The sequence below is a fragment of the Oncorhynchus clarkii genome, chromosome 14 (genome assembly GCF_045791955.1).
Source record: "Oncorhynchus clarkii lewisi isolate Uvic-CL-2024 chromosome 14, UVic_Ocla_1.0, whole genome shotgun sequence".
Taxonomy (NCBI): Eukaryota; Metazoa; Chordata; class Actinopteri; order Salmoniformes; family Salmonidae; genus Oncorhynchus; species Oncorhynchus clarkii.
Genome location: NC_092160.1, coordinates 19,817,807 through 19,831,910, shown reverse-complemented (window position 1 = coordinate 19,831,910; position 14,104 = coordinate 19,817,807). Strand labels below are relative to the sequence as shown.

General features: G+C 40.2%; 1 protein-coding gene across 1 annotated transcript; it reads left to right on the top strand.

The window, feature by feature from the left end:
* The first annotated feature begins 1,243 nt into the window (after positions 1-1,243).
* LOC139366390 (protein ATP1B4-like) lies at positions 1,244-9,571 on the top strand. Its single transcript, XM_071103829.1, has 9 exons — positions 1,244-1,419; positions 1,675-1,744; positions 2,579-2,804; positions 4,561-4,689; positions 4,822-4,929; positions 5,552-5,751; positions 6,619-6,675; positions 6,788-6,880; positions 6,999-9,571. The coding sequence occupies exons 2-9, from the start codon at positions 1,679-1,681 to the stop codon at positions 7,158-7,160; spliced, it is 1,041 nt and encodes a 346-aa protein (XP_070959930.1). The 5' UTR covers positions 1,244-1,419; positions 1,675-1,678; the 3' UTR covers positions 7,161-9,571.
* Positions 9,572-14,104: the final 4,533 nt, after the last annotated feature.

Below are 14,104 nucleotides of genomic sequence, written 5' to 3'. Positions count from 1 at the left end.
ATCTCAATTTATTAGCTGAACATTTTCATATAGCCTACTTATAGCCAAAATATATATATGTATTTAGTTTCTGCTTTTTTGCATTCGTCTTTATTATTGTTATATACTGTCATTAGAATATAACCGTTATTTTGATCAGACAGGGAGACATTAGCTGATAAAAAGGCTCATAATAAGCAAGAGTGGAGCAAGGGGAACAACTACTTCAAGGGCTCAGAGCAAGTGACGTCACTGATTGAAACGCTATTTAGCGCACACCGCTAACTAAGCTAGCCGTTTCACATCCGTTACATAGGCTAGGAATTTGGAGACGTTCGAGCGCCACCCAATGTCAACATTCAAAATTGTTACCATCAACTGCTATAATCTTCATGGCCTAACCTCTGAGTAATCTATTCGTTCTTCCAGGTTTCCTTAAACTGCTCCCTTTCATTGTGATCTGCGCTAATAGGTCCTATATGCGTCATGATTAGGTTTATGCAGATAGCTCTTGATGACTAAGACTACTTGAACTTCACAGAACAACAGTTTTATGGCAAGCAGCCGATGGTGGTCGGTTGCAAACTTGCACACGTTGGGTCTGATCGTGAATGAAGTCTGCACCTCTCTCTGACAGTGACAGACCCAACGTGTGCATGTTTGCAACCGACCACAATCGGCTGCTCGCCATAAAACTGTTGTTCTGTGAAGTTCAAGTAGTCTTAGTCATCAAGAGCTATCTGCATAAACCTAATCATGACGCATATAGGACCTATTAGCGCAGATCACAATGAAAGGGAGCAGTTTGAGGAAACCTGGAAGAACGAATAGATTACCATATTAGGCCCAGAGGATCACACTATTGGAATTTACTCGTTGCGTTACATTTAGCATAGCCTACATCAAGCAGTGGCCATTTAAAAAGCACAAAAATAGATACATTATTAATTTAAAAAAACCAGTTAATGCAGCTTTAAGCACGACAGTGATTGACAGACAGTAGCATGTTGGGAATAACATATAAATAGTATTTTCGGTGCTGCGTCTATGCCTGAGTCTCAGTTCAGCTCAACAGACAATGTGACTGGTGTGCGTGTGCAGAATGCCGTACATCGGCCCCTAAACTGTTGCCAAAAGTTCGTCTGGGATTAAAAAAAGACATTGCTCCCTCTCTCCCACGAGCCCCCCCCCCCCCCCCCCTCCCCCGAGCCCCCCCCCCCCCCCCCCCCCCCCTCCCCCGTGTTCCTCTTTTCAGTATGCACTCATTCACTATGATGCTCGCCTAGCTGTGAGGAGCTTCTTGTGCCCGGCTCCCCTTGTGTGCGTAAAACTTTCTAATGAAATCCCAAATTTATTTTTGACCAATTTAGAATTCGTTCTACTTAGGGTCAAGAGGGATTCAAGACACTCAAAGAACTTTCCCTGCTAAAGAAAACTCAGGTATGTCAAGATTCGTTTAAAACATATATATCTTTTTGGGAAATCACACCCTGGAGCTGTGCCAAAATCAATTGTGGATAAAAATATTTGTAATGGTTTTTCAAAGTTATTTGGTAGACCTCACGCAAAAATGTCGGAAACAGTGGGTGCAATGGATTTGTATTACTTTCCAAGGATGTTAGGATGTGCCGCTTTAATTCCTTGGAGAAGGTAGTAGATGTGATTGGTTTAACAAGTACCTTTCTCTCTGTGAAGAATCATGGAGCCCATTTCTACGGCGGGAGGGGCTGAGGAAGAGCACCATGGAAACTACTCACCAAATCCAGTAAGTCCACTTTAGAAAACAGAGGATGACATGAAAACTAATTGATTTCTGGGACTCATTCTGCTGTCTACAAGTGCACCTTGCAAGAGGATTGGGGTACCGTACCTCATGGATTTAATTAATAATTAATTCAGTTCTTACCCATTTATGTCAGAATATAATACAATTAAATCCCTATCTGCCTGTAACTGTTAACCCATCAAACCTGCATGCCATATATCAGATCGAGTTCTGATTTGGATTCTTTAAACATCCAGAAGGCCTACCAGTAATTGATCCATCTGCAAATAACAAGATGCTTTTTTAAAAGTGCATTTGATCTTACAACAAAGCCATAGAAAAAGTTCTTAAAAACTCCACTTCATTAAGAAAGTGACATTCTTAAAACCCCAGGGGGTTTCACTGACCACTGGAGATCTTTCTGTGGCCTCTCTATGCTGAGAATCAGTGTTTTACATCTGGCTGTCGTCGTGACCCTCCAGCTCGGATGCAGCTGTTGCTCCAAGCAGGAAGGTCAATCTCGAGGAGGAGAGCCCTCCCAAAGAGGACTACGAAACATGATGGGACAGGACCATCGCGGAGGAGCGTTGCTACAGCGGATGTCATGCTGTTTTGGAAAATTGCATTTACTCGATAAATAGGGAATAATAGTCTTTATGTAAAAATATTCATGGCGCTTAACCTAAAAAACATGGCTGATTATAATAATCCAAAAATGGCTTTCTATAATGAGTTAGAACCAATATATATTGATTGACAACATCGTGGCAAGGCAAAGTCGGACTGGGGTGATTCTTACCTTCCTTTTCTCCCTCTATTTATTCCTTGTGCCAGTCTGCAGAGGCGCCGTCTGGAAAGCACGCAGTGTCAGAGGCCTTGGAAGAGGTGCAGGAGGAGTTGATAGAACATCAACCTCTGGAGCAGGAAGATCTGAACTTTGAGAAATGGAAGCCCAAGCCCAAACCTAAGAGAACGCTCCACGAGAAAGCAGGCGATGTGAAGACATATCTATGGAACGCAGAGACCAGAGAGTTCATGGGCCGCACTGGGCATAGCTGGTGTAAGTAGAAGTGCTCAGTAGTAGCAGAACTGCATGTTGCGCTTACATATCATATCACACAAAATATTCCACCCCCAAGATAACAGCTAAAGCGTGTACATTATGCAGTGTTCAAAACTGCAACATTAGGTCTACTGACACATTGGTACTTAACCTCTTTATAGAGCCATTAACCTCTCTCATTTGTAATCATTACAATGTTAATCGCCAATGGTTGAAGCAAAAGTGGTCGTTTCGTGGCTTATTGTTTTTGGATGATGGGCTGGGATGGGCTGTAGCTGGGGGGGGGGGGGCTCGTTCCTCGCCTCTGCTCACTGGACTGTGAGTGTGTGTGTCCCCGAGCTTCATGTTTACATAGGTGCACAGACAACTCTGTCCCGATGTGGACAAAAACAAGGCTGCCTGGGGACGGATTCCCGGCGGGAGTGCGCTGTTCCGGGCAGCGCACTGGCCAGGAATCACATTCCTCATACCCCTCACCTGGCTTTCCACTGCCTCTTTCCCAAAGCTCCCGTGAACTCTGCATTTGACCCTAGCGTGCTCGCGGCCTCACGGTCACAGGCGAACACATAGGGAGTAGACAAGTGACTGTTCGGCGCAGTCGTCAGACAAACTTTCTTGGCAGAGGCTGTTTCCTGGGGTTTCAGAGGCTGTTTCCTGGGGCTTGTTGAATCAGTGATGATAGAGCAGGGCTCTTGATCCGACAGCCTTGTTGCTATGTGACGCGTTTGGGTTTGAACTCTACCATACGAGAGCAGTCCAAGGAGCCAAGCTTTGAAAAATGTCTCAAGAAAGAGCATGTTCCTCCTGAAAACGTCAGAAGCTGAAAACTTGCTGTTTTTTCATCATTGTGCCCAGTAATACAGAAGACAAAAGGCCAGGCTCAGGAAAAGGAGCGATAGTTTCAGAAAGCAATGTATGCACACTTGTGAAGGAATGGGGCCCCATGTGCCCCCTGGCAAGAAAGGAGAGGGGACTGAGTTTGAAGTCTGTGATGTGTCTCCTGTGTGAGAGGAGTGTGAGAGGGGGACACATTAACAGAGTGGGGTGATTGGGGCTACTTGGAGCTGGCCATGGTTCTATGGCTGCAAAAGACTGTCACTACGATGGCAACCGGAGGTTCACTGTGTTCCTGAGTGAAAGGACTGCTGGGTGAATTCTCACTGAGCTCAAACAGTAAGGCCTTTGTGGGCTCAGGGGACGCAAGGCTGGCTGCAACTAGTCTCCTGTGAAATTGCCTGCGCAGTAAAAGCCATTAGTTTAGGGCACGTTTGGGTTTGATTAGTTGCTAATGGACTGTTAATTGCAATCGGGGGAGAACAATGGCAGTTCCCAGGGTTTTCTTTTTTTCATATAGTTCAGATAATGTGAATGAGTTTGTTAACAAATATATTTTGTAACAAAATACAAACTGATTGGAGTGATTCCCATTTGCAGACTTGGAGAGACAACTCTTTTGTATTGGTTTAATTAACACAATAGTGAGCATCCTGAGCAAAGCCATTAGGAGTGTCTAGACAGCCCAGACAATTCCAACTTCCAACATAATAACAGGGGATTCATTATACTTCATTATATAGGCAATTCAAATCAATGACTTTCTGTTCTGATGCTGTGCTTGTGTCTTTCCAAATCACGCTGATAGCCATAACCACTGTTACCCTCGCCGTTCTTCTCATCATCTCCATGAAATTGAGTTATAATGACTGGTTTGAATTCATTCTCTTTATCTGCCATCCATGTTACCTCCTTCTAGTTCTGATCATCCTCTTCTACACGGCACTGTATGCATTCCTGGCGGCCATGTTTGGTGCCTGTATGTGGTGCCTCATGCTGTCTATCAGCCCCTACCATCCAACCCACAACGACAGGGTGATGCCACCAGGTAAATATAAACTCTAACCCACAACTCCCTATTTCTCTGTCATTCTATCCCTCTATCACTCCTCCATCCTTCTATCTGTCCATTCTATCTGAACGTAAGCACAGTTGACTGTCTATGGGTTTCCTTTGGCAGGTATGACGATGTCCCCACAACTGGATGGGCACTATGAGATCGCCTTCAATGCATCTGACCGCAAGTCTTGGAAGAAGTATGCAAAGCTAATGGAAGAACAACTAAGACGTGAGTCAGATGCATGATGGAATAGTTGGCATTTGGCCAAACTTGAATAGAAACATGAATTCCACCGTGAACATGACATTACCATGTTGATTCCAATGCTACTTTTAGCTGTACAAAAATGCGGGAGTGTGGGCTGAAAGTTAGCTGAGGATAGTGTTTGTTTGTGTTGGGTTCAATGGGATTCAAATGTTGGGGACATGTTGGGGAATGTTGGGGGTATGATATTGAAGCAGAACAGGCACACAGTAAGTTAATCCTCTCCCCCCACCTTCCCCACCTTCCCTACCTTTGTCCCATGCCCAAACCGCCACTGGCAGAACTGCATGCTGGGAAGGGAAGCCTCTTTGTGGGCAGAGCGTATCCATTGAGTTCTGCTACATTTTCCCCCTTCTTCAGTTCCCCGCTTTGGTCAGGCTGCCTGAATCAGAGGCCTGGCGGAACAATTGGTTTATTTATGGGAGCCCACCCCTCCCCATCCACCTCATGTCCCTATTTTTTCAACCAGTCACACTCCTTGACATACAGTAGCATATACCATTCTTTAAATTATCAATGGTGTTTCAGTGCTAACCATGAACCCCCCATGAAAAAAGGACCATTTTCTTTTATGTATCTCTTTCAGCATACAATGACGCCGTGCAGGAGCAGAGGAACATCCAGTGTCCGCAGGACGCGTACTTCATGCAGGATGAACAAGGGGAAAGCGCAGAGAGGAAGGCGTGCCAGTTCAAGAGGTCCTGGCTGGGCGAGTGCTCGGGGCTCCAGGACCCCCACTTTGGATTCTCCCAGGGGAAACCCTGCATCCTCCTCCGAATGAACCGGGTAAGACACAGCTCAGATCAGATCGTAGAGATCTCCCCCATGGAGGACCCATTGTTTTAATATAATTTTGATGAGAAACAATGTTGTAAATCTATGCATATTTAAAATTCACAGTGGTTATCTTCATTTTTTTACCTAGCGATAATATTAAAAAGTTCATAATGGGGACAATAAAACTATATGCTACAGTAGAGTCACAGGAACGCTGTAATCATATCACAAGACCGTTTTTATCTGCTCCTCACAATGGCCACAATATGATGCTATAGAGGGATAGCCTGATCCCAGATCTGTTTGGACTGTCTTTGCCAACTTCTATGAGCGTGCCAAGCACGTTTGGCATGACAACGATCACAGGAGTCATTCTCCCAGCACAAACAGATCCAGGACCACACTATCCCTCTACAGCATCAGTCACCTAACATGAACTTCATCCTAAAGCTGCATATATATAATCAGTGTTTGCTAACAGATAGTGTTATCTGTGTTATAGACGTAAAGTAGAGTTTATCGATGAAATGGAGGATGCCATTGAGGTAATCTCAGATAGATAGATTTCAGTGACATCTTGTGGCCATTGTGAGGAGCAGATAAAAACTGTCTTGTTATATGATTACAGCATTCCTGTGAATCAAATCAATGTTATTGTTACCATTATATACTGTAGCATATAGTTTTATTGTCCCCATTTTTAACGTTTTAGAGTGAAACCTGGTGGGGATATCCAAAATTAATATTATCGCTAGGTAGAAAACGGAAGATAACCACTGTGAATTATAAATATGCACAGATTTACATGGTTTCTCATCAAAATGACGTTATAACAATACAAGGGTCATTTCTTTGCTCTCATTTCTTTCCCTGTAGATACTGGGCTATTTACCTGGCCATGGCACTCCTGTAAACGTGACCTGCGGAGTCAAGGTACAGTAACGATCAGCATTCCTTCCTCCAAACATCATCTCTTCGTAACTGAATATAATAACTGCTTTAGTCACCAAAATATAACTCACTAGGTGACCTCTCACTCTTTCAGAAAGGTGCGCCAGAAAGCTTAGGAGAACTTCAGTTCTTCCCAAAAAGCATTTTCAACCTGATGTACTACCCTTACTATGGGAAGCTGAGACATGTAAGTGAGGATTTTCAGCATCATGACTTCCACTGTTGCTCTCATGATCTAGATTATATGCATGATCATAGTGACAATAGCCACTCAAGTTGCTTGTGTCCCATATCCCTTCTCCCAGGTGAACTACACAGCACCGGTGGTGGCCGTGCGTTTCAATGGGCTGCAGTATGACACCCACATTGTTGTAAAATGCAAACTCAATGGCAAGGGCATCATCAATGATTCGCCTACCGATCGCTTCCTAGGCAGTGTGTCCTTCTCCTTCGATGTGGGCGCATAGTAGTATTCCCCATGCTGAATGCTGTCCCCATGACAACCAGGAGACAAGAGAATATAGGAAAAAATCTCATTATGTTGAATCCTTGTTTTGCATAAAATAGTTGACCAGCTTCTCTCTTCTCCCATTTCCTCATGTACTCTTGTGCCTTTTGCTGAAAAAAGCAATCATTTGGAATGTTAATGGATCATAAGCACACACACACACGACAGACACCTCACCGATAGTCTTGAGCACAAGCTAAGTATAGAAACTGAATATTACCATTGAATACTTAGCTAGATTAATGCCACTAGCTAGGTTTATGAAACACAAGGCTCATCTCACAGGTAGTTCGTCTCTGTAGCTATGCAATTTATAATTTAAGACATTATTAATAGACATAAATACCCACTGTACAATAAGGATATAAGAGGAACATGTTAAGCACATTTTGATTTTAAATCAAATTGTGTACTAATTTCTTTTGAGTTTGTACTTTTCAACAGCATATCTATTGTGTTTTGTAGACTCCAAGGGCTACAATATGAAGAATGGTGAAGGCAGGACACTTTTACTTACACAGTAAGATAAACAGTAAATGACTAGGTTACATTTCAGGTTTTACATAGTAAGCTAAACAGTAAATGACTAGGTTAAATTTCAATAAGATAAACAGTAAATGACTAGGTTAAATTTCAATAAGATAAACAGTAAATGACTAGGTTACATTTCAGTAAGATAAACAGTAAATGACTAGGTTAAATTTCAATAAGATAAACAGTAAATGACTAGGTTACATTTCAGTAAGATAAACAGTAAATGACTAGGTTAAATTTCAATAAGATTAACAGTAAATGACTAGGTTACATTTCAGTAAGATAAACAGTAAATGACTAGGTTACATTTCAGTAAGATAAACAGTAAATGACTAGGTTACATTTCAGGTTATATTGTTTTTTGATAGCTCCTTATTCTACATTTATTGATAATATACATTGAGTGTACAAAACATTAATATTGAGTTGCACCCCCGTTTGCTCTCATAACAGCCTCAATTTGTTGGGGCATGGGCTCTACAAGGTGTCGAAAGCATTCCACAGGGATGCTGGCCCATGTTGCTCCAATGCTTCCCACAATTGTGTCAAGTTGGCTGGATGTCCTTTAGGTAGTGGGCCATTGTTGATACACATGGGAAACTATTGAGTGTGAAAAACCCAGCAGCGTTGCAGTTCTTGACACAAACCGGTGTGCCTGGCACCTACTACCATACCCTGTTCAAAGGCACTGAAATCTTGTGTCTTGCCCATTCACCCTTTGAATGGCACACATACACAATCCATGTCTCAATTGTCTCAAGGCTTAAAAATCCATATTTAACCTGTCTCATCCCCTTCATCTACACGGATTGAAGTGGATTTAACAAGGGATCATAGCTTTCACCTGGATTTACCTGGTCAGTCTGTCGTGGAAAGAGCCGGTGTTCTTAATGTTTTGTATACTCAGTGTATGCTGCCATTTTGTTTTATTTTGTATGAACACAAGACTGCTACTGAGACTGTAATACTGCAGGCTGACTTTGATCTCTATATTAGCTGATGGAAAGTAAGATCTACTGTGGAAACCGACAGAGGTCACATTGTTGCTAAACTTGTACGCCAGTCTTGCACACTCTTCATGAAATAACAGGCTATTTTGATTTAGGCCTATAATTAATCCTTGTTACTGTACCTTTGCTATGATTCTACTAAACCTGGTATCCATGTATTTATTCTGATATATACTATAATAAATACAATGTTGATAAGAACAATGCTTTTTTTCCCATAGGAATGTATTATATATTTTTTACATGCAACTCTTTTCTTACGTTGAAGGTTGTCAAGCACAGTATATTAAACATATCTTATTACACATGCACAAACAAGATGAAGTAATGACTATCCTTTAGCCATCATTCTCTGAAGGTCTACTTTGCCCAGATATACACTTCCCTACGTATTTATTTGGACAGTGAACCTAAAATTTCTCAATCATTTTGGATTTGAGATCAAATGTTTTTTTTTGTATGAGGCGACAGAACAGAATGTCACCTTTTATTTGAGGGTATTTTCATATATATATTGGTTTTACCATTTAGAAATTAAAGCACTTTATGTATCTAGTCCCCCCATTCGATGGTGTCATAAGTATTTGGATAAATTCACTTATAGTGTATTACATTTAGTTAAACGTTAAGTATTTGGTCCCATATTCATAGCACGCAATGACTACATCAAGCTTGTGCCTCTATGTAAGCTATTTATGCTTTTGTAATTCTCACTCATCATTATTCACGATTCATTATCCGTAATCACGGTAGCAGCCACATTAAATGTTGAAGTGTTCAGGAACATATTCTATTCTTATTTACAATAAAAGTGGCTACAAAATTACACAATACATTATTTTCCATTCATTTCTATTGCGCAAAACATCTCACTCATCATTATTCACGATTCATTCATGATTATCCGTAATCACGGTAGGAAACACAACCAAAACAAACTGCAAATGCACCCATTGCCATCCAACAAATGTGAAGAGTCAAAAGTTTGATGCACGCATTGCGTGATAGGAATATGGGACCAAATACTAAACTTTAGACAAAAAGTGATACACTAAGGGTTGGTTTCCGGGAAATAGACTAAGCCTAGTCTTGTACTAAAAAGCTATTTTAATGGAGATTCTCTACAAGCTTTTTAGTCTAGTACTAGACTTAGTCTGTTTCCAGGAAACCAACTCTATACGTGAATTAGTCCAAATGCTTATGACACATTGAAATATGGGGACTAGATAAATAAAGTGCTTTAATTTCTAAATGGTAAAACAGATTTGAAAATACCCTCAAATAAAAGGTGACATTCTGTACTGTCGCCTCATGTCAAATAATTGATCTCAAATCCAAAATGCTGGAGTAGAGTGCCACATTAAAAGTTTTAGCTTCACTATCCAAATAAATAAGTAGTGGTGTGTATATTTAAAGGCATTGCAGAATGATTTATTAATTTTATTCATTATGTTGATATGGTACAGTCAATGATCAAAACTGCCTAAGAAATATTAAAATGGTGAGCGTTATGCCATATTGTTTAATAAAACCACTGTAGCAAATGTTAACAATAAACATTCAATTATATTGACTAATTGAACAATGTGTATCTGTCATGTACTATAAACATTAAGGAATTCACACAAAATCCTGAAAAAAATGACATGATTTGACACATCAAGTATAAAACCACAACGTATCAAGTCAGATTAAATGACATTGTTAATTTGAGGCTTATTGATGCGCAAAACACTAAACAATATGGGAATCCAACCAATCCATTGGAGAGATTAACTGTAGATCTATCCATTGTTCTCTGCAACACATTGAACTTCCATAGAAAAAGGCTCATATGACCTTAAAAGGAGACAAAATTTGGGCACCTACTAATATACCAGTGATGACTGCACCCATAACATAGCACTGGGACGTCCATAATGGACACTCTATTCCCTTTATCGTGCACTACTTTTGAACAGGGCCTATACAGAATACAGTTCCTTCATAAAGTATTCACACCCCTTGACTTTGTCCACATTTTGTTGTGTTACAGTCTGAATTTAAAATGGATTAAATTGAGATTGGTTGGTCATTGGCCTACACACAACACTCCATTTCAAAGTGAAATTATGTTTTTTGAAATCTTTTTGAAATCTCTGAAATGTCTTGAGTTAATAAGTATTCATAGGAGAAAACTGAGGATGGATTAAGAACATTGTAGTTACTCCACAATACTAACCTAATTGAAAGAGTGAAAATAAGGAAGCCTCTACAGAATACAAATATTCCAAAACATGCATCCTGTTTGCAACAAGCCATTAAATACTGCAGAAAAATTGGCTAAGCAATTTACTTCTTGTCCTGAATACAAAGCGTTATGTTTGGTGCAAATCCAATACAACACATTACTAAGTACCACTCTCCATATTTTCAAGCATAGTGGTGGCTGCATTATGTTATGGGTATGCTTGTTATTGTGAAGGACTGGGGAGGTTTTCAGGATACAAAATAAATGGAATGGAGCCAAGCACAGACAAAATCCTAGAGGAAAACCCAGTTCAGTCTGCTTTCCACCAGATATTGGGAGATTCATTTACCTGACAGCAGGATAATAACCTAAAACACAAGGCCAAATGTACACTGGAGTTGTTTACCAAGAAGACAGTGTTCCCTGAGTGGACGAGTTACAGTTTTGATTTAAATCTGCAAAAAGATCTACGGCATGACTTAAATGGTTGATTAACAAAAAATCAACAACCAATTTTACATAGCTTGAAGAATTTAGAAAATAAAATGGGCAAATATTGTACTATCCAGGTTTCGAAAGCTCTTAAGAGACTTACCCAGAAAGACTCACAGCTGTAATCGCTGCCAAAGTTGCTTCTATAAATTATTCACTCAGGGGTGTGAATACTTATGTATACAGAACAAAAACATAATTGCAACATGCAACAATTTCAAAGGTTTTACTGAGTTACAGTTCATATAAGGAAATCAGTCAATTAAATTAGGTGCAGCCATGGGTGGGCCTATGCACTTGGGAGCCAGGGAGCCAGATTTTGAGTGAAAACCTCCTTCGATCAGCAAGGGCATTGAAGATGAAACATGGCTGGGTCTTTCAGCATGACAATGATCCCAAACACACCGCCCCGGCCAACGAAGGAGTGGCTTCGTAAGAAGCATTTCAAGGTCCTGGAGTGGCCTAGCCAGTCTCCAGATCTCAACCCCATAGAAAATCTTTGGAGGGAGTTGAAAGTCCGTGTTGCCCAGCAACAGCCCCAAAACATCACTGCTCTAGAGGAGATCTGCATGGAGGAATGGGCCAAAATACCAGCAACAGTGTGTGAAAACCTTATGAAAACTTACAGAAAACGCTTGACCTCTGTCATTGCCAACAAAGGGTATATAACAAAGTATTGAGATAAACTTTTGTTATTGACCAAATACTTATTTTCCACCATAATTTGCAAATAAATTCATTAAAAATCCTACAATTTGATTGGGTTTTTTTCCTCATTTTGTCTGTCATAGTTGAAGTGTACCTATGATGAAAATTACAGGCCTCATATTTTTAAGTGGGAGAACTTGCACAATTGGTGGCTGACTAAATACTTTTTTGCCCCACTGTATATATTTTGAATTCAGGCTGTAACACAAAACGTGGAACAAATCAAAGTGTATGAATACTTTCTGAAGGCACTAGGTAATAGGGTGCCATTTGCAATGTATCCTGGACGACAGTCATGCCAATAGAGATTATACAGTCATGATCCTGATCAAAGTCTGATCTATGGGCCTGGACATTGCATTCGTTTTTATTTACTAACTCTATTTTATCAATGTACCAATCGGGCTTCAGGAAGAAGCATAGCACAATTACAGCTATGAAGGTTTTAAATGATATCACTGAAGCCATTGACAAAAAACAGCACTGTGTCTCACTTTTTATTGATCTCTCGATACAGTTTGATACAGTTGATCATGCTATACTAAGGCAGAGATTGTCGAGTGTAGGTCTTTCAGAGCATGCAGTTGCATGGTTTGCTTACTATCTGTCTGATAGAACTCAGTGCACTCAATTTGATGGGTTTGTCTGTTAAATTGTCTGTCTTGAATGGTGTGCCCCAAGGCTCTGTAGTTGGTCCTCTCTTATTTATATAAATTATTTAGACAAAAATGTCCAAAATGCACAACCTCTTTTTTATGCTGATGATACTGTTATTTACTGTTGTGCCTCGTCTCTTACAAAAGCTTTCCAGAACTTGCAAACTGCTTTTTCTACTGTTCAACATACCGTGTCAATTGAGGCTTATCCTCAATACTGACAAAACTAAACTAATGGTGTTTTCTAATGCAAGAAATAGACCTCTGAACCTTTCACCTATTACTACCTGTCAGGGCAAGGAGATTGAGGTTGTAACCTCATAAATATCTTGGAATTTTAATTGATGACGGCCTCTCTTTTAAATTGCATATTCAACAACTGACAAAAAAATTGAAGCTGAAATTGGGATTTTATTTTAGGAGTAAGGCCTGTTTTTCTTTTGAAGCCAGGAGGCTAGTATCAGCTACATTTATGCCTTTACTAGACTATGGGGATATTTTATATATGAATGCTTCCGCTCAATGTTTGAGATCAATTGACACTCTTTACCATGGCACTTAGATTTATTTTAAACTGCAAAACCCTTACGCACCACTGCAGTTTGTATACCAGGGTTGGCTGGCCGTCTCTAGTCACTCGTAGGCTCAGTCACTGGTTTACTTTTATTTACAAAGCCATTTTGAGTTTACTACCTTTTTGTGTGTGAATTTTTATTGTTCAGAAATGTGGTGGGTACTCTCTTCGTTCGCTGGCCTTTATCCTGCTAACTGTTCCAAATGTCCGAACTGAATTTGGTAAAAGGGCTTTTATGTTCTCTGCGCCATCGTCTTGGAACACCATACAAAATACTTTTAAACTGGAAGAACTTGTCCCGATTGGTGTTTTTAAATCACTGATGAAGGATTTTGAGGCTGATTCCCTGACCTGTCAATTTTTTTAATTTGCTGTTTTATACTCTTGTGAATTCCATGGTTTTTACTAGATTACTTGTAGTTTCATGTCTGTCTAATTTTTTTTGTAATGACTTGGTGCTGCCCATCTTGGCCAGGGCGCTCTTGAAAAATATATTTTAATCTCAATGAGCCCTTCCTGGTTAAATAAAGGTTAAAAAAAGAAAGAAAAAGAAAAAGAAAAAAAAGAAGTGTGTAACATTGCCAGGGCTAGATTTACAACTGTATGCAACACACACACAATGTCCTTGTCATAACAAGCGCAGTAAAAGGAAAGGGAAACACCAGTGGGTAACGAAAGAAGAGGCAAAGTGCTACAAAA